The sequence below is a fragment of the Talpa europaea genome (assembly GCF_964194135.1).
Source record: "Talpa europaea genome assembly, chromosome: 3".
Classification (NCBI taxonomy): Eukaryota; Metazoa; Chordata; class Mammalia; order Eulipotyphla; family Talpidae; genus Talpa; species Talpa europaea.
In genome coordinates, this window is record NC_140069.1 from 30,601,696 (window position 1) to 30,623,789 (window position 22,094).

The 22,094-nt window shown below is 40.2% G+C and overlaps 1 protein-coding gene across 1 annotated transcript in view; it reads right to left on the bottom strand.

The window, feature by feature from the left end:
* The window catches only part of SDC2 (syndecan 2), a gene marked incomplete at both ends in the record, with an annotated part of 105,182 nt that overhangs the window by 9,010 nt on the left and 74,078 nt on the right, over nucleotides 1-22,094 (bottom strand). Inside the window, one exon of the mRNA XM_084229362.1 lies at nucleotides 4,351-4,462. Coding sequence (XP_084085488.1) covers nucleotides 4,351-4,462 — 112 coding nt within the window. The remainder of the gene's footprint in view (nucleotides 1-4,350; nucleotides 4,463-22,094) is intronic.

The window sequence follows — 22,094 nt, forward strand, 5'->3', positions numbered from 1 at the left end:
AACTAAGAGACAGACGAGTCTTTAGCTCATCATGTGTCTCTTTGACTGTATTTATTGACTATAAAAAAGATTTTACCCAAACCAGGAAACTAGGAACACTGCTGATCACCTCTCCCTCATCCCTAGCTCTCCTTGTGCTCTCCACCCGAGGCATCGGAGGCCCAAGTGCTCAGAGCTATGAGCCCATCTCCAACTGGGAAGCTCCTACTTATACTATCCCACCCATAATCAGTGGCATCCATTCTCTGAAGCTCTCCTTGATAGCTTAATTGTGGAAGTGTTTCTTTATGTTTTCATTGAATCTTTTCTCTTTATTTTTAAAATGACTTTTTCTTCTACATATAAAATAAATAATGTTCTTTTTAAAAAAAAATACAACTTCACAGATAAATTTGGACACAGAAATACACAAAGGAATAAAAATTATTCTACCACCAGATAGAATAAATACACAAAGGAATAAAAATTATTCTACCACCAGGGAAAGCATTGTTCAAATTTATTTAAGTATTCCTAGCACCTAGCATCCGGTACCTGTTCTGCCATGTAGTTGAGGGTTAATCTGATGAATCAATAAATATCCTCTCTGTATCTTCTCACCTTCTCTAGCTTTTCATCTCTGACATGATAGTTCTAATCTCTAAGGACTCTTTTGTACTTTCAAAATGTTCCTTTTTTATAGTGTCCTCTTCTTGTTTCAGCATTGAAGAAAACACCTTCCTTCCTATCTCTCCACATTTAATAAGTTTTCCAGTAAGTTCTCTTATCCCTGTGAGTTTCTGTCCTCTCCCAAACTGGGGATGGGAGTGGTTTTTAGTTCTATGTTCTGAATTTTTCCATAAATAGGGAACCTTGGGACATGTAAGAAGGTAATGCTGAAAAGCTGATAAGCTGCTCTGGGCATATAGGAGGCTTGTGAAATGTGGGTACCATCAGAGAAGAAAATGCTTTGTGTTCTGCTGGAGAGCTTCCAATGCCAGGATCTTTGAGTTGCTTCCTTTGAGTTTGTCCAGTTTCCCAGAGAAGGCAAAGGTCAGATTGTCAGTGTTCTGGGAACTGACTGGGAGAAGACAACTGGGGATAACTCAGCATTAAAGAACTCTTAATCTAAGAATGCGTTCTGTCTTCCATAGGGTTCCCTTACCCCTAGCCCAAAGACTCTCTATTTTATCACCAAATAATAATCCTCCAGTTTGCTTCCATGGTTGGGGGCATGAGTCTCTTTGCTGCATTATGATGGGAAGGCATCAAGGAATCTACTTACTTTTTAAACAGACTTTCAACCAATCACCCTGAATTTAGTACCACTCTCACCTTGGCCCTAGTGACACCAATTCCCGGGCCCTGGAGGGACTCCGCTATCTTCACTGGGTGCTCCTGACTCCCCCACTTCCAGCTAACTCAATTTTTCATGTCTGCCAGGTCTGTTACTATTAGACCATCTGCTTCCCAGCTTTCAAAACACAGCGGCTTTTGTCTCCTCACTGCTTTGTCCTTGTGAGTTTATGCCCAATTTCTTTAATGTTGGTTTAGTTGGATACTGGAAAGTATGTGTGTTCAATCTGCCACTTTAACCAATATTTTTTATTTATCTCTTAAATTTTTGTTGCACAGTACTTTCCTATGTTCTATCACCCATGACATGGTGTTATAATTTTTTTTTTGGTCGTTTCTACATTTCTCTCATCAAATTCTTATTTCCTTGAGGACAGTGACCGGGTCTTTCTCATTTCTGTATTCCAAGGATAGGGCAGGAGCTGGCACACAATGAATACCTATGAGAGACTTAAGTGAACGGTTGAAGTTTTCATGTCAACAATACTCATCCCTCAGTCCACACATAAAGCATGCCCCATTTCCTCATCTGGGAAGTACTCTCTGGGTCTTGACCCATTCTCCTCCTGTCCATTTGCTTTTCTACAAGATATTCTGAGAAGAGTGAGGACAGAGAGAACAACGGCCAAAACTGGGGGCTCCCAGTTTGCAGCTGGGCCTGGGCATTAGCGAGGTTTTAAATCTAGAGTGAGTTTTTATGATGCAAGGAGACAGTATAGCAAAGGCCTGAGAAAGAATCCACTCTCAAGTCCGACTTCCTGGTTCCTGCCCCAGCTCAATTACTTTCTAATAGTGTGATCGAGGCAAGTTACTTACTCTCTCTGTGTCCCAGGTTTTCTCACATAAAAATGGAAATAACAGAATCTGTCCTTATAGAAATGTAATAAGGATAGGAAAGGTATGGACCACACAGTAAACACTTTATTCAGTTTACTTATAACTTCTACTGCCTTTAAGCTGAAAATCAACATCCCTGGTGCAGCACAAGAGGGCTTCCAAAGTCCAAAACAATGCTCTTCCACTTTGAAGCAATGGGCTGCCCCAGGCTAGAGCCAAGGCAAAAGCAATCTGGGCTCATATTTAACCATTAGCTCCATCTATACCATTAGGGGGTTCAGGATTTCAAATGGCCCACCCCTAACCCATTTCACCTGAATTGGGGGGTATGCGGCAGCAGAGGGCCAGGACTCTGGACCTGCTTTCTTTGTATTCAACTTAACAACTCTGGCAGAAATCAGCAAGATGACTTGGATAACAAAACCCTACAAATCTCAAACATCTCTTAGAGTCTAAGAATTGTGAAATGCGGAACCAAAATAATATTCATATTTATTATATCCTGGGACATTTTGAAGATGACAGTTACAAAGCACTTTTGAGGTGGTAAAAAAAAAAAGAGGTGCCATGAGTGAGAGATATTAATAGAGTCGTGGGCTATGGAGAACAACTCTTTTCACACTCATTCTGCGTGTGTGATATATATCACTCTCCCAAGAATAACTAGGGTTATTTTTACATTAGGATGGCATTGTAAGCTCACTGTTACTAGGTCAATCACCACGTCTCTTGTCTTTCTCCAACTTGCTGTTTTCTAGCTTTTAAAACACTGACTTTTTTTTATTGTGAGATTGCCATCAAAGATATAATTTAATTTTTCTAGGTCATTCTGGAGCCCAGACCAATCTGATTGTCAGACATCTACATTCAGCATGAACTCTGACCATCTCTGGAACCTACAATGACTATTCTAAGCAAGGAAGATCTTGATAAGACTTTCCTCGCATTCTGCTTACCACAAATTCCTAATTTGACCACTAGTTAAGTATACACATAGGCTCTTGCTCTTTCTCGGCTTCTTGGGACCAATCCTAGTGCATGTGAAGCATTTACCAGGTAGAACAGATGGCAAAAATGGCCCAAACACTTTATTGCCTCCTTCTACATCCCCTAGTCACATCCCCTACAATGTGGCTTTGCAGCTCCTTCCATGAAGATGGGGACGCTGGGATGGCCACATGGCTTGCTTTGGCTGGTAAAATTTGGTAGCAGTGGTACCAGTTCTAAGCTTAGGTTTCCAGTTCTAAGCCTACCAGTTCTAAGCCTAGGTTTCCAGAAACTCTGCAGGATGCTTCTTGCTCTTCTGGGATCCCTGCCTCCTCCCTGGGAACAAATGGTTGGCAAATCAGAGAAGTGGTGTGGCCCAGAGCCACATCTGTGCAGTGGCCCTAGAGAAATGACAGCACTCTGCCAACATCAGCAAAGCTGCACCCCAATCTGCAGCTAACCACTGATGTGCAAGGGAGCCTGCTGACCCAGCCTAAACTACCAAACTGCAGCATAACAAGCTAAGTAAATAACTGTTGTTTTCAGTCACTGGGACTTGGAAGGTTTGTTATGCAGCATTTCTGAGATAACAGGTAACTGATACACCACGAGAGCTGCTATCACTACACCATCATTTTACTTGGCTGCTACATTTGCCCTCCAAATTTTGAGCAAGACACCATGAGTAAGAAAGTATAACTCTTCTTGGTCTCACCTACAATCTTTACCACATGGCTGGCGGTTTTATAAAATGCATGTTTAGGAATTCCTTTAAGCATGATTTCCATGACATCACTCTGAAAGCCTTAAAAATAAATTAAGAGTTACAGTTGACAGAACACTAACTGCAGCCAAGCACCAAACTCTAAGAATTACAGATCTGTCAACCACCTTAATCCTCACAACAAGCCCATGTGGGAGGAACTCCTATCATCCCTGTTTTATAAATGAGGAAACTGAGGCTCAGCCAAGTTAAATACTCTCCCCAAAGCTTATAGCTTAAATGGTGGAGAGCTAGAATTTGTACCCAGACACTTAGACTCTGAAGAGCATGCTTTTAACCACTGTGCATTCCGCCAGTTTCCTTGAAGTTCCAGCACAGCATACATGTGTGTATGTGAGGTGTGCACATGTGCACCTGCAAAAGCAAGCATGGAGAATGGATGCAAACATGGGAGTAGCCAGACTTACCTGAGCCTGATGCAGAAGCGTAGTCATCGTCATCAATAGGATACACTCCCGAAGCTTCTTCAATGGAGCTGTTGTCAAGGTACATGTCTTTATCAGACGTTAACTCTGCTCTCTGCATAGGATAGAGAAGAATTTGAGACAGTGAGTGATCGGGAACATGTTTATTTATCACTGTTCAGGTTTTTACTACCTCTTTTTCCTCCATTCCTTTGAACTACATTTCTGGCCCAACCCTTCCTCAGGAGACCCCGACAACTTGACTTAATGCAGAGGCTGACCATGGACGAATGCCCCCCAGGGGAAGTCTCTGCAGCCTAATCCAGTAGAAAGAAGACAACTCAGAGGCTCAAGCACCTACCATGAGGGTATTTTGTTACATTCCACTAAACCTTTTTGAGTTTCAATTGTCCCAGTGCTAGTTATAAGCCATCTCAGGCATTCTCTTTATTACAAAGTCACCGTGAGTCTCCCTTACTGGAAAAGATACAAAACACTGGAATCACTTAAGATTTTCTTGGGGATCTATACAAAAGTATTATGGTGCTTAGGCTAAATCATCACCCAGGGATCCATCCAGGTCCACCAAATGTTAGCATGAGCTAATAACTTTATCGCTCCAGTCAAGAGCTCCCCAGTTACACAGAGAGCCCAGAGCCTTCAGCCATAGCCCACATCCACGCAGATGCCAAGCATGGCACCCTGCGTGTCGCAGAGCCTACGAGGTTCATCTGCCAAGGGTGAAAGTCCACTGTAAGCCTGCTTCTAGGGCTCACTGGCTTAGCAGGGCCTTAATGACAAATGCAGATAAACCCACAAGAGCACATTCTTTTTATATTACTGGCACTGGGTAACAGCAAATCACACGCTTAATATGAAGAGGGATCATTTGCTAAGTATACCAGTTCCACAGCTTCTTAGCTGTTCAATAGACTTTTAGTATTAAAATTCAAGCTAATCCTGCCAAAAAAAGTAACTCACAGGAATTGGAGGCAGAGTAGATGTATAATTTTTTAAATGGTTTTAGTAAATTGATATTTTACCACCAGTATCTCATAAAAGCCCAGAAACAAACAAAGCAGACTGTCAGCTTCTAAACAACATTTGTGTTTGAAAACAGGCAATACTCATTATCGTCCTATTTTTAAAAATCAAATTGAATGTTTGTTCCGAAAAGGAATTATAAAAAATGTTTCCCTCACTCCATTGGCTTTCATTAGAGTTCCTCTTAAAATAAAACTTTCTGTTTCATCAGTCAGTATGACTGGAACCTTCCTAGGAGGACAGACGGGTGCAGCCTTCCATAACAGTACCACTTTATTCTCTCAAGTTTCAGCTGCTGGCTACAGAAGCTGAAGTATTTTAAACCTGAGCCCATAGTCTCCACCAGGTTTCAGTGCCAACTGACAGAAAAGTATGGGAACCCATTTTGTTTGAGCTAACACACTAGCACATTTTCAGAACTGAAACCTCAGGAGTTGGTTTTCCAGTGGGCAGGCTTGCAGGCATTGAATGACCACCCTGAGCCAAGAGTGTGCTGGAATTTTTCTGCAAGAATGGTCAAAGCTTAACTCTGCAATCTGAGGCCGTGCTGTATTATACGGTTTCCAGGGTTCTTATCCTTCTAGGCCATAATTCCCAAAGTTTGTGAACCGTATCAGGAGCGTTCCACAGCTCCACCATCCACTTAACTGACTTCTATCAGACTCATAGCCCCTTTAGGGGCAAAGACTATACCTCATCCATCTTTCATTCACCCCAACTCCCCGTAATCATGGTGCTTGGCTGAGAGGAGGTACTCAGTAAAGATTGCTTGAGCTGTTTGAGCTCCATCTTAAAGCAATTTGCTTTCTGCAAGTCTTGAATACAAATCTTGCTGGTATTAAAATCAGGGTCCTCTCATTCTCTCTCTCGAATACCATCTACTCGAAAACAGGCTCTGACTCCACTCTGACTCCACTGGTCCTTCTATGTCCCTTATTATAAACTACTATTTTGGATTTCATAGCATTTGAACAGTCTAAGCTATAAACTCTCACTGTTATTATTATTATTTTTTTAAGATTTATTTATTTATTTATTTGTTTGTTTGTTTATTTATTTATTTATTTATATAAGCACTGGGTACAGTCAGAAGCGCGGGAGGGTGAGAGAATTCACCAGAGACAGAGCAGGGAGCAGAACAGGTAGACCAATGAAATACAATGCTAAGGGGAGCAGCGGGCGGCAGGAGAGGTCTGTGCGCCATGTGGGACCCTCGCCGTCGGCCGGGGATTGAACTGGCGCTACAGAGGCCGTGGGCAGCTTCGCAACCCAGCGCTCAACCGCTGCGCTACTGGGGAGGCCCTCACTGTTATTTTTAATCATTCTGTGTGTCTTTACCATTCAGCAAGAATATCTTGCTGAAGGCAGGTCCTCAACGATCCCTGTGTGCTTGCTCCCTGCCCTCTCCAAGTACGTGAGTACTCAATAAATATTTGTCCATTAAGATTACCTAAAACAAATTGGCCTTGACTCAGGTTTCAGAGTGAGCACATGTCACAGGACCTCCAGGATTTCTATAGTTGAAGTCCCTCAATTTCAACCATCTATCACAATCCTCCCAACCAGCGTGTAGTGTATGTACTCAAGTGATCTAGAGTCTTAAAAATAGTACAAGACTCCCTTTACATATGAGAAACCTGTCTGCTTTTTAAAAACATTGAATGCCTTTCATTTTCCACTTGGCTCTGTCAAAGAAATTTGATGTGGCATGGGTCACACTGAGATATTTAATCCCTATGTGTAAATTGAGTTTCTATTCATTAGGTGACTCGGTTGTCCAGACTGACACATCTGTCACACTAATAGGCAGATGGGCCAAGAAACATCTCCCAGAAAATTCTGGCCTCCTGACAATTAACACAGGCAGCCTGACAAGCAAGCTCCCAGGACAGCCAGCTCCTTCTGAGGCAATTGTCAGCCCTGAGTTACTCTAAGAACTTGGGGTGGAGGTTAGGGCAACTCTGGAGAAACTGACTTGCCCTCTGCCATTTGGGGTGTATAGGACTCCACAGTGGCCCAGGGCCTGATGGGATGTTTAATGCCCTACGAGAGCATCTAAAAATATTTGTTCTCTGTCCTCTAGTATGGTGCAAATAGTTTTGATATCAACTGAAAGTCATCTCTGCTCTGATGTCAGGTGCAACAGGCACACAGGGGGGATTACCTGCCAGAATCTGATTGAATAATGATTACGGCCCTTTTCATTCCATAGCAGATAATGCTTGAAGAATACCACCCTTGTCTTTCTATTAAACAAAGATGCCTTTCCAAACACAAATTCCTTTTGCAAAAACTCCACACTCCATGCTGAAAGGATTTTTGCAGTTAACATGCCCGGAGAGGGAAATGAATTAGGCGCCAGCATTCCCTCTGGACAAGATGTACGTCTCTTGAAAGTCAGGAAAATGGAGACTCGAGATGAGTGCTCGTACACCTAGCCAAACTTGGCCTGCCCGCTGAGCAGAAGAAGCTCTCCACCTCCCTCCCGCCCCTGACATACACTCACATGCTCTTGCTCAGTGGGCAGAGCTGCCCAGAAGAAGGTACCTAAGAGGAAAAGAGGAAAGGCGCAAGGTCTAGGCCAGAAGTGCACACTGCAGCCTGGTGCAGGATTTCACAAGGAGGTTGTTTAATTTGGGACTGACCATTTCTGTGAGCCAGAGCCAAAGCTCTTGGCTAACAGGGCTCAGAGTACAAGCTGGAAGAAAAACAAAGCTGGTCTTTCAGACCTTTTCCCCCTTGGCTGATGCAAGAAGTGAATACAAGGGAGCAAAGGGAAGCTGTGGAAGGCAACCAGGTACCAAGAGAAGGAAAATCTGCAGACCAAGAGAAACAAATTCTGTAAGTCGGAAGGAGAAAGACAAACACCATATGATTTCATTCATGTGTAGAAGACAAAAAAACAAAAATGATGAACAAAACAAAGCTAAACTAAACAAAAAACAAAATGCTGGTCACCAGAAGGGAAGGTTGGGGGCGGGGGGGGGGGGTAAGTTAGGCACAAGGGTCAACTGTATGGTGAACATGGACGCTAGATTTTTGGAGACCAACACAAAGTAATATATACAGATGTTGGTATGTATGTCTGTACACCTGAAACCTATATGATTTTTTAAACTCATTTTTATTGAGCTAATATCACATAACATTATATAAGCTTCAGGTATGCATCATAAAAATCAACATGTGTATACATGACATTAAATTCACCACTGAAAGTCTAATTCTATCCTTCACCATGTAATTGTCTCCTTTGTACCAAAATATGTCCCTATCTCCTCCCCCTTTAATAGCCACCAATTGGCCTTATAGTCCAAATGGTTATTTTTGTTTTGTTTAGTTGATTTGTTTGTTTTGAAACCTAAATAATGTTATATAATGTTAACTTATGTAATATTATAAGCCAATGGTATTTCAGAAAAATAGAGAGGTCTCTTTTCATGCCATGTTCAGTTACAGAAACTGAAGCATTAAGTGGGTGGTTCTTCCCAAAGCACAATGCACCTGACTTGATTTTGCATCCCCACAATGCCTACAAGGAAAGCAAAAATACATATTTGCTGCCTAACCCCCTCCCTCCTTCTCTGGCCCCAAATTCCAGTAGCAGCAGGACATTGGGGCTGCACTACTAATAAGACCTCCTTACTTGGCACTGGTCAAGTCTTCATCTTTGAATCCATCCTGACAGAAGGACTGTTTTCAAGTGTCAACTTGACCACATCACTCCCCTGCTAAAAACCTGTTACTGTCTCCCTGTGACCTAAAGGATGAAATAAAAACTGAACATGGAAAGCTCTTTTACCACGATGGCTCACCTGGATTTTCAGTGCCAGTTGCTGCCACTTCCTCTACCCAACCCCCATGCTCTATGACAACTCTACCACCAGACCTGGTGATACCAATTTCCTTTCTATCAAATCTTTCAGAGTAAACAAACTCCTTTAAGGCTAGAAAATGGAGGAAGGCAATAGTGATCTAAAGCTTACATACTTGAGGATGATGGAAATTAGTATCTGACAAAATGATTTTGCCCAAACTTACTGTTTGCAATAAAAGCATACAGAGAAAATGTTGATCCATTTTGTAAAAGACCATCAACTATATCAGTCTAGGTTTTAGAAAGAAATATCACAAGCCTGTCCACTCTCTTAGCAAAGAAAATTTGTAAAATAGCAACTGAAGTTGTTGGATTTTTCTTGTGCTGGTAAAACCTAAATTGAACAAATACCATATTTCAAACTGTTGCTGTGTAATCTGTATTTAGATATCCAAAGTCTTCCCTGAAAAACACACTAACTTATCTACAAGATAAATGTCCTCTAAGTGCCCTAAAGAAGTGCAACCTATAAACAATGGTCAGGATAATTAAAGTTCAAAGCATTAGGCATTAAATTCACTGTGTGGCTTAAACCTGGGTTAATAACAAAGTCGGAAAGTAGAAAACCTATCTATGGACACATATTCCCAACCGCCCCCTACACCCAGCCTTCAGAAATAAAAGTAAAGTCCTTGTGTGGCCTGAGATTACCTTTCATATCACATCATAAAAACACATACCTAGATGATGCCTTAGTTTTAGGATAAAGACACACCCTTGTCCTGATATAGAGTCAAACATATATTGACTCTACAGAGGTGACTTAATAAACTACTTGATGACTAGCTAACACAAATTGTAAATGAAATAATAGTTAAAAATTTCTCCCACACAGTCGAGCAGAGATGATATAATTACCCTTAAGATGAACTTGCCAATTCTGGCTTAGGTATCATCTTAGGGCTTGACTAGATGTGATAGGCATCAACATCACCTATTTATTTCAAAAGTGAAGAAAGAGAACACCACAGTTGCAAAGTAGCTTAATATTATCCAGTCTGTTTGGCGGGCAAACTGGAGCCCAAAGCTCTCATCACCTAATTCTGGGGTTTCTGTTGTGTTGTAAAATACATGAAGATATCAGAGCCTTCAACCTGGGGTTCAAAAGGATTAGCTGTCACTAACTGTTAAGTGTTTATTATGTGCCAGGCATTTTGTGCTAAGTGTTTTATAAGCACTGCACATTTAATCATCTCAACAACCTCTACTGCAGACTGAGGAACTGAGCTTTGCCTGAAAACACAGAGAAGTGGGGAGCAGGATTTGTGTCCAAGTCTGTATTTCAAAGCTTGTGCTCACTGAGTACTGGTCATGCTGTGCCTACCTCTCCTCCCTTTGCTTGTGATTCACACATAATCATAATAAAAGCCCAAGAAGAACTCCAATAAAGTTAGGTTGAACTCTGCTTGATCCAGCACTTTTGAACTTTGGTTATGGAAATTCTGCTCCCAGAATATCTATTTAACATCTTTCAGAACTAGTATTCTCAGCATCACAGATGGGAAAAAAATGCACTGGGTTCGAGTTCAAGTTCCATAATTTCTTTCCTGAGTGATGTCCTGGAAGTCCCCCTACCCCAGCTCCCAACCCATCCCATGGAGGTTGCCTGGAGCCTGTGTGTCAGTGGTCCTGTCACTCATTTTAGTGATACCTTCCTATCTCTTAGGTGTCCCTTCTGAACCAAAGAAGAGAGAAGGCAAAAACCCTGTATTTATTGTTGGGAAAAGGTACTGTTGTCCTGGAATATGTGAGTTATGACTGGGTTATATAGGTTTATAAGCAAATACTGTTGTATTTGTATTTTAAGCATTTAAAAAGAACTATCACCTGTGTCCTGTCTACCAACCTGTATACAATACACACAAAAGCCAAGGGTAAAGGAGAGTCACACATGAAAGATAATTCTAAAACGCTCCACGTATATTCTTAAGAAAGGTCGTTAGCTCAGAATTGCTTCAAACATCTATATTAATCCTTGATTCATTAAGGAAAGCTAAGGTCTTTTACTTTATTTATTTTATTTTTATTTATTTGTTTATTTTTAAAGATTTATTTATTTATTTATTTATACAAGCACTGGGTACAGTCAGAAGCGGGGGAGGGTGAGAGAATTCACCAGAGCCACAGTGGGGAGCAGAACAGGCAGAAGGACCAAAGTACACTGCTGAGGGGAACAGCAGGCGGCAGGAGAGGTCTGCGCGCCATGAGGGACCCTCCTCCAGTGGCCAGGGAGCAGCCAGAGATCGAACCGGCGCTGCAGAAGCTGCTGGCAGCTTCACAACCCAGCGCTCAACTGCTGCGCCACCAGGGAGGCCCTAAAGTCTTTTACTTTAAGAAACATTTCAGCATACCTTCCCTAAAGTGGGGAATGAATTTAAATTATTGTGTTTTGATTATGCTCAGTGAAATAAGCCAGAAGGAAAAAGAAAAATACCAGATGGTTTCACTTATAGGAGGAATATAGGGTAACCAACTAAGGGATCGGGGAAAAAAAAACAATAATAATTAATAAAAAAAAAACAGGCAATTATAAATCAGAGACATTCTACAGGGGAGGGAGAGGGATCAAGATGGGAGGGAAGAGCACAAAGGACTATGGTTAAGGTTGCACGGGTGACTTGGTGGTGGGAATTTTATGGGGACTACACCTGAGAGGAGATAGCAAACATTGCACAAAAATGAACCATAATATAAAATACATATAAATAAATTCGAAAAAAGAAAAAGAAACCCAATCCTGAAAAGAAAAATCACGGTATTTTGAAGGTAGATAGAATCACATTTGGGTGTGCAATAAAAATTGCCAAATAAAAAAAAAATTAATTGAAGGTAAAATCATAGGCAACGATGGTAAAATCTGACTGATATCATGAGCCTTTTGAAATATACCAAGGCAGATGACAGAATTCCTAATTATCTCTTTTCATTCCTTCAAGTCTGAGCCACTCATTAAGGACTTACCACTAATACTGGATTTCCCTGTTGGATTTCTCATACAGGGTGGGAATCTTATTCTCAACCCTTAGTGCCTTCCTGGAAAAGGCTCAAGAATCAGGATCAGGTCTGGTATTTTCTGCAGCCCTACCAGGACTACAATGGAGCTCTGAGAGGCAGCCTATGATAAAGGACTTAACACATACTAAAAAGGTTGTAAGGCCATTTGGTGAGTGGACATAATCCAGCATCTTCAGGAAGTTACCTGGTTACCAAACATTTGGGAAAACTACATCAATGTTCTCTTATCTAGTCTCTTTTAAAAGGGCAATGAAGAGATGGCCACAAAGGTAAGTGTGAACCAAGAAGAAACTTCCAACCCCTTAGAATGCCTCTGATGCACCAGGCACAACACTAATCTTTGGAAAAAATGCAAAAGGCTGAAAAGCATTTGCAAAATAATTCTGTATTTGTGTCCTTAACAGTAGAAATTTTCCTTTTTTAAAAAACAAACTTAATGTGGTTCCACGCCTTTATAGATCCTGGCCAAACAAAGATGAAATAAAATCTTTAATAAAATGCTCTGTACAATAATCAGCATGTTGACAAAAACAACAAAATCTTGCTAAAGGATGACTTGGCCTGTCTAAATGTGTATTTATGATTCAATAGAATCAATATCATTTTCAGAAAAGGCACCTGATGATATGTATGTTGGTAGAGCTGGTGCTTCACAAATATTTTTCTTTCTACAGTGTTTACCTGTTGATTCTATAGAACAGAGTATATGCAGAGTATGGTGGGTGAATTTACAATCACATCTCAGATATGATGGCCCAGAAAGGTCGATGTGCTTATTTAACGGAATGGTGCATTACTTCCACACCCATAAACATTAGGCTACGTGAAACAGGATGTCTGTCCCTCAGTCCCATTTACTTTCAGAACTTGATTACAACAAACCCTGATCACACATGCTCATTAATCACCTACCAATAATCATATCATGGGCGCATTACTCTCCAAACTCCAGGGAGCCAAATCCCTTTGTTTTTATAAGCCACCACTTCATGAAGAGCCCTGAGCTAAATAAACAGAGGAGAAAGAAATCCAAACCTTATACCCAAATTCTTGACATACTTCATACTCTGTAACCTGGAGAATTTACAGAGAAAATTAAGTAAAAACTAAGTATTTCACCTGGAGAGAATTTCCACTTCCTGTCCATTGTATCTTTTGAATTTTGAAACATGAGAATTATAAATTTTCATCAACATGCTTTAAAAAAATTCTGTTCTTGAAACTGGTTTATTGCTAATACTAAAGGAAAAACAGTTTTCCTCCTTAGCAACAAGGGAAAAGTCAACTGAGCGTGTGGTGGGAAAGCAGAACACCCCAAAAACTCTTCTGTTTGCACAAAAGGTTTAGGATTTCTAATCTAGAGCGAAGGGAAGCAACCTTTGTCTTAAATTAAATTTGTTAGCAACAAAACCAGGGCTCTCCGAAGCAATGTATATGAAAGTGACTCTGAGACTCTGAGTGGGGTCCTGCTGAATATGTATGACGCACGGGGAAATGTTCATTACTTAGAGGTGTGCTCCAAGTTGGCCTTTCTTCCTTTTTTGGAATATCAAACAGAGGGAAGCAAGGGGTTTGTAGTCATGTTATTATAAGCAATGCTGCCTTTCCCCCTCCCAAACTAGAATATTCCAGTATTTATTTTGCTATCCGTATGACCACAGTTTAGACTAGAGTAAAAATAGAAACTGTGTGAGCCTAACCTGAAAAGTCCCATGTGCTCGAGCGGGTCAAGATTAATAAATTCTAACTGAAATAACGAGATTCTGTTTCCTGGTGGAGTTTGGCAGGAGAGGGGGGAAAAACGGGATTTGGAATTTATTTCTTATTCAGAAGTGTTTTGTAAAAACTACCATAATGGAACAGATTCCAAGTCAAGCACAGGAAGCCAACAGGCTCTGGTTTAGATTTAATAATTCATTCTAAGGGTTTTTTGACTGCTACAATTTTGGGCTCCAGGCACAACCACAGAGATTCCCCACCCTATACAGGGGCTGACAGCATGCCACAGCGAAGCCTCTGGGCTGGGAGAATGGGGGGAAGCTTAGTCCAGAGGGCAGACCACACCCCATGGAAGATGCAGAGGGCCTGTTGTCTGCAGAGTCCCTGTCCAAGGCTGGAAATACCCCCTGAGCTTGCATTTCAGAGGGCTCAGCCAGGACTCAGACAGCACTTAGCGTGACTATTAACAGGAATATGGGACACTTTAAAACTGTCCTGTAATGAGAAGCGCCGGTTCAATCCCCGGCTGCTCCCCGGCCACCGGAAGAGGGTCCCACATGGCGCGCAGACCTCTCCTGCCGCCCGCTGCTCCCCTCAGCAGTGTACTTCGGTCTTTCTGCCTGCTCTGCTCCTCGCTCTGGCTCTGGTGAATTCTCTCACCCTCCCGCGCTTCTGACTGTTCCCAGTGCTTGTATGTATAAATAAATAAATAAATCTTAAAAAAAAAATTAAAAAAAAAAAAAGATGCCAGGTAACTGAAATTGACACTAGACCTTCAGAAAACACACTGGTAATGTGTTTTAAGTACATAGGAAATATTTATGCTGTCTGACCAGTATATCTGCACTCAGAAATTATCCTAAGGAAATACTGTAAAGAGAAAAGTTGGGGTGTTTACTAATGCATTGTCACTGAGACAACCTAAATGCCAGCCCTCGAGGGGTAACAATATAAATGATGCATGATACATTAGCTTTCTCTATATAGCCATTAAAAATCATATGCCATAGAATAAGGAAAATGTTTAGATGACACACTAAATTTAAAATTTGATATTTTCTAATATTTCAACTCTATTAAATGTTTCATATCATTTAATGTATCATTAAGTGTCAGTACTTACCTAATGAAAAGGGGAATAAAACATGAAGAGAATTAACTGGTGAGAGTTGGTGGGCTTGTGAAGGATTTCTTTCCTAACTGATATTATAGCTACATATACATACATATCTATACCTATATCTACATTTATATGACCAAGGAGTTCTGGTCACGAGGCCAGGGGCCAAGTTCCAAACATCAACAGTACAAATGAACTATGTCAACAAATTTAATAATTATTTAACAGTTAATGGTTCCAAACACAGACAAGTATATATGTATACATGAAGAATCTAAAGAAAGCATGATGAAGGTAGATGGGTGTGTAAGAGACAAGCATTATTAAAAGGCTCACACTTTAGGAAAGTGCTACATCTAATGAACATATATGACAAAACTGTTCTTGACTAAACCTTTTACCCAGATAAAATAAGCAACGAGGGCTAAGCAGCTTTTAAAGAAATGATTTCCTTGATAGAGAACCAGGAAAGATTTAGAGGTATTAGTCTATTATGAAATGCATCATAGCCACTACATGAAATTCTCCAAGAAATGGAGGCTCCCCCTTGTGCCTCCCACCCCTGCCTGTACTGGAGGCAGGACCATGAACTCCCATCCCAAAGGGAGGGTATAATATGAAGTGGCCTGTGCCACTCTAAGCACAGATGGCCTGTGCCATCTCTAAGCAAACACATTAGAACATGCTCCTGTTGGTGTGCTCAAGTGCTGTGTGTGAGTAATTTGTCTGAAGATAACATTTACAGTCTTTCCAAATGATGAAGAGAGGAGACCTGTGGATAACAATATTTTTTCCAACAAAGATAAACATTGGATGTACAAAATGACATGTGGCCAAAGATTTAAAAAATTCAAAAGGTAATCTAATCCTCCCCAGCTCTGCCTCTGTCCTCCTGATCTGCCTCCATCAGAGTTTATAGATGAAGAACAGTCTGACATTCTGCTAGTAGAACTATATACACCAAATCCTCACTTTCTGTTAGTGACTGGTTTCTGGAAGCCGTGACTTTAAGTGAGGTGATATATAATGAAAGCATGTCCTCAATTTATGTCTTTTTGTCCAACGCAGCCTGGGATTTCTTTTCTCGTCATGTTATAATGAAATGCCATTGAACGAAAGGTTGTTGCTTAAAGGGCCAGCTCTGCTCTGATTCTTATGACGTGAGGGTGTGGAGTGTGAGCAAGAAGAGAGAACTTGCAAGATGGTAAAATTCCATACTCAATTAAAAAAATAATATTGAGTGATTTCGAGGTTTAATTGGAAAGGAGCCTATCATTGTTAGGTTTTGTTCCATGTGAGACTGATTTCACTGGGGATCTGTAAGTCTCCATACAAACATCCATCCAGAGGCATCACTGCATAAAAGACATAGCACTCAGTTTTCTAAAAACATGGAGATGAAGAAAAGCAAACAGTCATGAGTCAAAAAGATACCAGTCCATCCCAAAGAACTGTTTTTTCTTCAAGGGAATGCAGTAATAAAAGCAGCTTACTAGCTAGCTGATTCCACTAGCTTGCTGAAGCTAAGCCAAACCAAAGGCCTCTGTGGCAATTTAGCACCCCTGAGTACTAACTAAAAACTGAGGATGCTAAACCTAATACTGTTTTCCAAAAATCCTCACATTCCCCAGGATCTTTAATTCTTTCTAAATTAATGGACTTCCCCATTCCTATAAATGCTTTTTGTAAAGCAATCAAGAACAAGGTCGATTTAAAAGCCCTCTTTTTGGGAATAAAACCACCGAGACAACCTGTTATATCTTCATTTTTTAGAGAGCACAGATTCTGAGAACTAAAAATCCTGGAAGCTCACAGAAAGGGTCTCTCATTTGGATCCTGTAACACACCTTTGGAGATTGGATATTTCTACTGAACTGGAGAACAGAAACAAAGTAATAAAATCCTCAAATTCTATATAGACCAAACCATACAAAATTGCTGATTTTTCTGACCTGCAAAATGGTTGTTTCATCTGATGGAGCATAATATTGTGTCTGTAGTTTTGGGGTTTGATTATTTCACCAGAACATGCCCAATCTACTAGCAAAAAACACCCTTCATAGTTTTCTATTTATTTGTTCCTTGGTGGGTACTTAACTGCTCCAGGAACCCCACCTCCAGACAGCAGCTCTGCCCCTAGTGTAAGTTTCTTATTTAATTGGTGCAAGATCGGTATGCAGTTATTAGACTAACTCGGTCACAGCAATGCCCAGTGAAGACCGGGCCACTCCTCACAAGCCTTGGCCAATGAAAGCTGGGGAGTGATTTGTTGATTATTCCTAACTTTAGCTGGACATACCTACCTGCCTTTGGCCAGCGTCCTGGAACAAAGACATACTTCCAACACTCGCTGCTGTTTAACCTTACGCACCGCTTGTAAAAAAATTACTTGCTCCTCACTCCTTCTTTTGGAGGCTGACGAATGTGACTGAATGATTGCAGCTGCCAGGGCAACCTCTTTGGCATGCATGCCAACAACTCCCCACCTAATAGCCTTTCCCCTGCCTCGCTGCCCTGGCCCACCGGTGAGGACCACAATCCCTTCAAGTGGTCACATTGCTGTGCAGCCCCCATGGAAACCCATTTGGAACTGTTCAAGCTCATACCAAAGAATGATGTTTTTAATACAGATTGTTCTTTTTAAATCCTTTACAAAAGCAGCTGTAATCAATCGTGCTGGGGGGCTCTGTAAAAAAGCTGCTACTTGGAAAGCCCTAATATTGATTCTCTTCCCTTTCACGCCTTTTAAGAAAACAATCCCATGCTAAGAAACCATAATCAATTTCTCTAGACTTTGCTAACATGAAACAGTATCTAACTTAAAATGTATTTTTAAAAATTAAATTAAAACCGTAGCAGAGAGAAGAAATCCAACCGTAATCCTGCATTTCAATTCAAGGGACAAGTTTTTTTTTTTTTTTTAAAGAAAATCAGTTGGACAAATTCAATAATTATTAAATACTGATTAAACCTCAGCAGCTCCTGTAAGAGCTGTTTAGCAGGTGACACTAGCTTAAAGATTAAAGGGAAATCTGTCTTCATTTGAGAGCTGGCATTTCCAATTCTTCATTTGCAAGATAATAAACTATTTTCTCTGTGCCTATTCTTTGAGAAAACTATCAGTTCTAAGCTTGGGCTTACAGACAATTATGATTCGAAGTGGTCCCATCCTCCTGACTGAATTCCCAAATACCAGAATATTTTAAGTCTTTTCACAGAAATTATGGGAGATATATAATTCTGTCAAATTTGCCTGTCCACATGAGGTCTTTTAGAAACTCAGGCATTTCAAGACAAGAAATCAACATTTAAAGCAATATGGCATGTTTATTTAAAAATTATTTTAAAAATCTGCACCAGCATCAACAGTCAATTTTCTGATTAGACATTTAGCAAAAGCACAATTTATTGTAATGCCTGTTATCTGTGCTTCTGTTGAGAAGAAAAAAGCCCTGAAGACTTCATTAAAATGCCACACTTATAAAATGAAAACAGTAGTAGTCTAAAAGTAGAAATCTAAGTAGACTGACAGCCCATAATACTTTGTCAGCATGGCACTCACCATGTGAAGGAAATTAGAGCTGACCAAATCCACCAGAAAACTTAACTACCATTTGCTTGGCTCCCAAATGAGAGTTATTTTCATTTCAAGGGAGTGAGCTACAATTTCTGTGGCAAATATCTGATATTCATTCAGGTTTCCCAATCCTGACATCCAAAGACCACAGGAGTTTACTGACCGAATAAGTATATACAATTTGCAAATTTATTAGTTGAGAAGTTTAAACTCCCTCTCCACACCCAGCCCCAACCCCTCAAATTAGAGAAGACCTCTACTTTTTCACCAACCTAAATAAGCAAGATTTGAGAATTCTGTAAAACTCCTTAACACTTGCTGATCAAGGGCCTCAACCTTTGTCAAGGCGTACCTCCTGGGGCTGTCACACAAGGAGGATTTCACAGCTTCACTGGCTGGGGCAGCCTTTTTATCCCCAGTAAGTTATTTTAAGCAATCTTTCTCCAGCAAACAAATCTCTGGGATTAGTCTCTTCCATTGTAAAACTGTTGCAGCACAAAACAGCTAAGCATTAAAGAGAAAACCAGAGTAAATCTGGTCAACTAATTTCAGCTCAATCCTTCCATTGGAATGTTCTAGATGAGGGCTATCTGATGAAATTTTCTGTGACAATGGAAATGTTCTGTATGTATCTTGTCCAAAATGGTAGCCACTAGAGATATATGGTCACTGAGTACTACCACAGCAAGTGCAACAGAGGCTCTGAATTTTTTAATTGTATTTTCATTTTAATGAATTAATTAAACTAGCCACTTGGAGTGACTACTGTATTGGATAGTTCAGTTCTCGAGGGGATTTAACCTGCTTTTGGAAACGTGGGCTAAGCCACTGCAGGGTTAAAAGCTCTGATCTTAAATGCACATTGTCAGAAATCAGTGCATAAAAACCTAATTGCCTTTCTCATCATGACTCTTCCTCAGTGCTATCCTCCTACCACAAAAACTAAGAATTCAGTCTATTTTATCAAACATCTACTATGTGCTGAAATATGCTATCATTTGCTTAAAAATAAAACAGCAAAGCTTGTAAATGGATAAACAAAATCTGATACAGCCACAAGGCAATGTTGTTTAGTGATAAAATGAAATGAGCTAGCAAGTCACCAAAAGTCACAGTGAAATCTTAAATGAGTATTACCAAGCCAAAGAATGCAATATGAAAAGGCTACATATTGTATGATTTCAACTCTATGGCTTTCTGGAAAAGGAAAAACTATGGAGACAGCAAAAAGATCAGGGGTTGGAGGGAAGGTGAGAGTAATAAATAGGTGAAGTACAGGAGAGTTTTAGAACAGTGAAAGTCCTGTATGAAACACAGATAAGGTAGTTACATGGCATTACGTATTTGTCAGAATCTATAGAATTGCAGGAGTGTGAACCTGAATTATGGATTACAGCCAATAATAATATGCCAGTACTGGTTAATTCAGTGCAATAGATATAATAATAAACATATACAACACTAAAATCTGTAAGACAATAACAAATATCATAATAACAAGGGAAAGAGAGTATATGAAACTCTAGGTACTAAGTGTCTAATTATTCTGTAAATCTTAAAGTGTACAAAAAAAGGAAATAACATTGTCTATTAATTATCATGAAGTCCAAAATCCTGGAGAACTCCTGAGACCTGCCCAAATATTCTGCCCTGAGCTATGCTCCCTGCTAGAGTGACAACAGGTTTTTGGCAAGTCAGCGCACAAGAGATGGCTCCTAGTAGCTAACAGAGTGTGCACTTGGCTGCCTCACTCCCATGGCATCAGACTCAATTAGCTTCACCAAATAAATAAGACATTGCCGGATTTCTAAAAGTTATTAAGTGGCCCATTCACGGTGGTGATAGGTCTTATGAGTTCTCATTCATTCTTGCCCACACTGCTGCGTCAAGCAAGGAAGGAAACTGCCGGCAGCAGATAGGCAAATACAGGCTTCTGGGAAAATGGCTCATTTGTCTTCATGTATTAAGTAACAAGTTGCACCATTGTTCCTGTAAGTAACGATCACAATTGCTGGGATTTTTTTCTGATGGATTCATAAATTGCAGAGGGTAAAGACTGTAGTGTGCTCTGGTCTAAAAGAAAACAATTAAAAGGCAATATTGGGACAACTGGGGAAATGTGACTATGGACTGGCTACTAGAAAGCAAGATGTAATCATTGTTGACTTTCTTTGATAAGATATTGTCCTAACTCCTAGGGGATGAGCACCTAAGAATTCAGGATAAATCAACAGAACAATGATGAAAAATCTCTCTATGGGATAGAATACAGTAAATATGGTAAAATGCTACCAATAATTGAATTTAGGTGAAAGAGATTGTCCTACTCTTCCAACTCTTCTGTTTAAGAACTAACATAATTAAGAAGTTGGGGAGGGAGAGAGGGAACTCCAGCTGAATTGTCAGTGAAACCAAGGTGGATTATTAGGCAAACAGTTTGTTGGTAATGGAAAAGACAAAAAAAAAAAAAAAAAAAAAGCAACCTTTTCATGCTAGGCAGATGATTGAGTTAAACTACACTGGAATTATCCTTGACTTATTAAAAAGATGCCCAACAAGAAGTGCTGGTAAGGATGCTAAGAAAAAGGAACCCAATCACACTGTTGGTAGCAATATAAACTGGTGCAGCTATTTTAGAAAAAATCTGAATTTACCTTAAAAAGTAAAAGTGGAAATACAATACCTTTGACCCAGCAATTCCACTCCCAGCATCCATCCAAAAAGAACTTGAAACCATCAACTCAAAAAATTACATGTTCTTCAGTGGTTTTTTTGCAGCATTATTTACAATAGCTAGGATATGGAAACAACTTAAGTGCCCACTTGGGAGAGAGGACTGGATCAAGATGATGTGAGTGTGTTACAGCCACACAATAGAATACTATTTCAGCCATAAGCAAAGATGAACTATTGTCATTTATGGCCACATGGAAGAAGTTTGAGAGAATTATGTGTAGTAAAGTCAGTCAGAAATGCAAAGACAAATATTGGATGTGTATATTTTCAACAATATGACAAAACATAATACTTATACAAACTGGCGGATACTAATAAAGAAAGTGAGGTATGGGGGGGGCAGGCAGAAATGGTCAAGGGGTATAAGAGCTGGTGGTGGTGGGGAAAATAAAACAATAAATGCCTAGCTATCATCTAAACATATTTAGATTTCACATATCTTCACACTTGCGGTGGTCCTGGATGGTGAATTTAAATCTACTTTTCTCATAGATGGGAAAAAGAAAAGAGGATTAGGCTACCAGTTAAAAAAAATATATACCATCCTGTGTTTAACTGGCTTATAGTCATTGAGTCCACAAGTCTGCATAGGGCAGGGGATGATGATCAGACGGTGTTCTCAGAGAAGAGAGGTTGTGAACTCTATTTTTTTTTAAAGA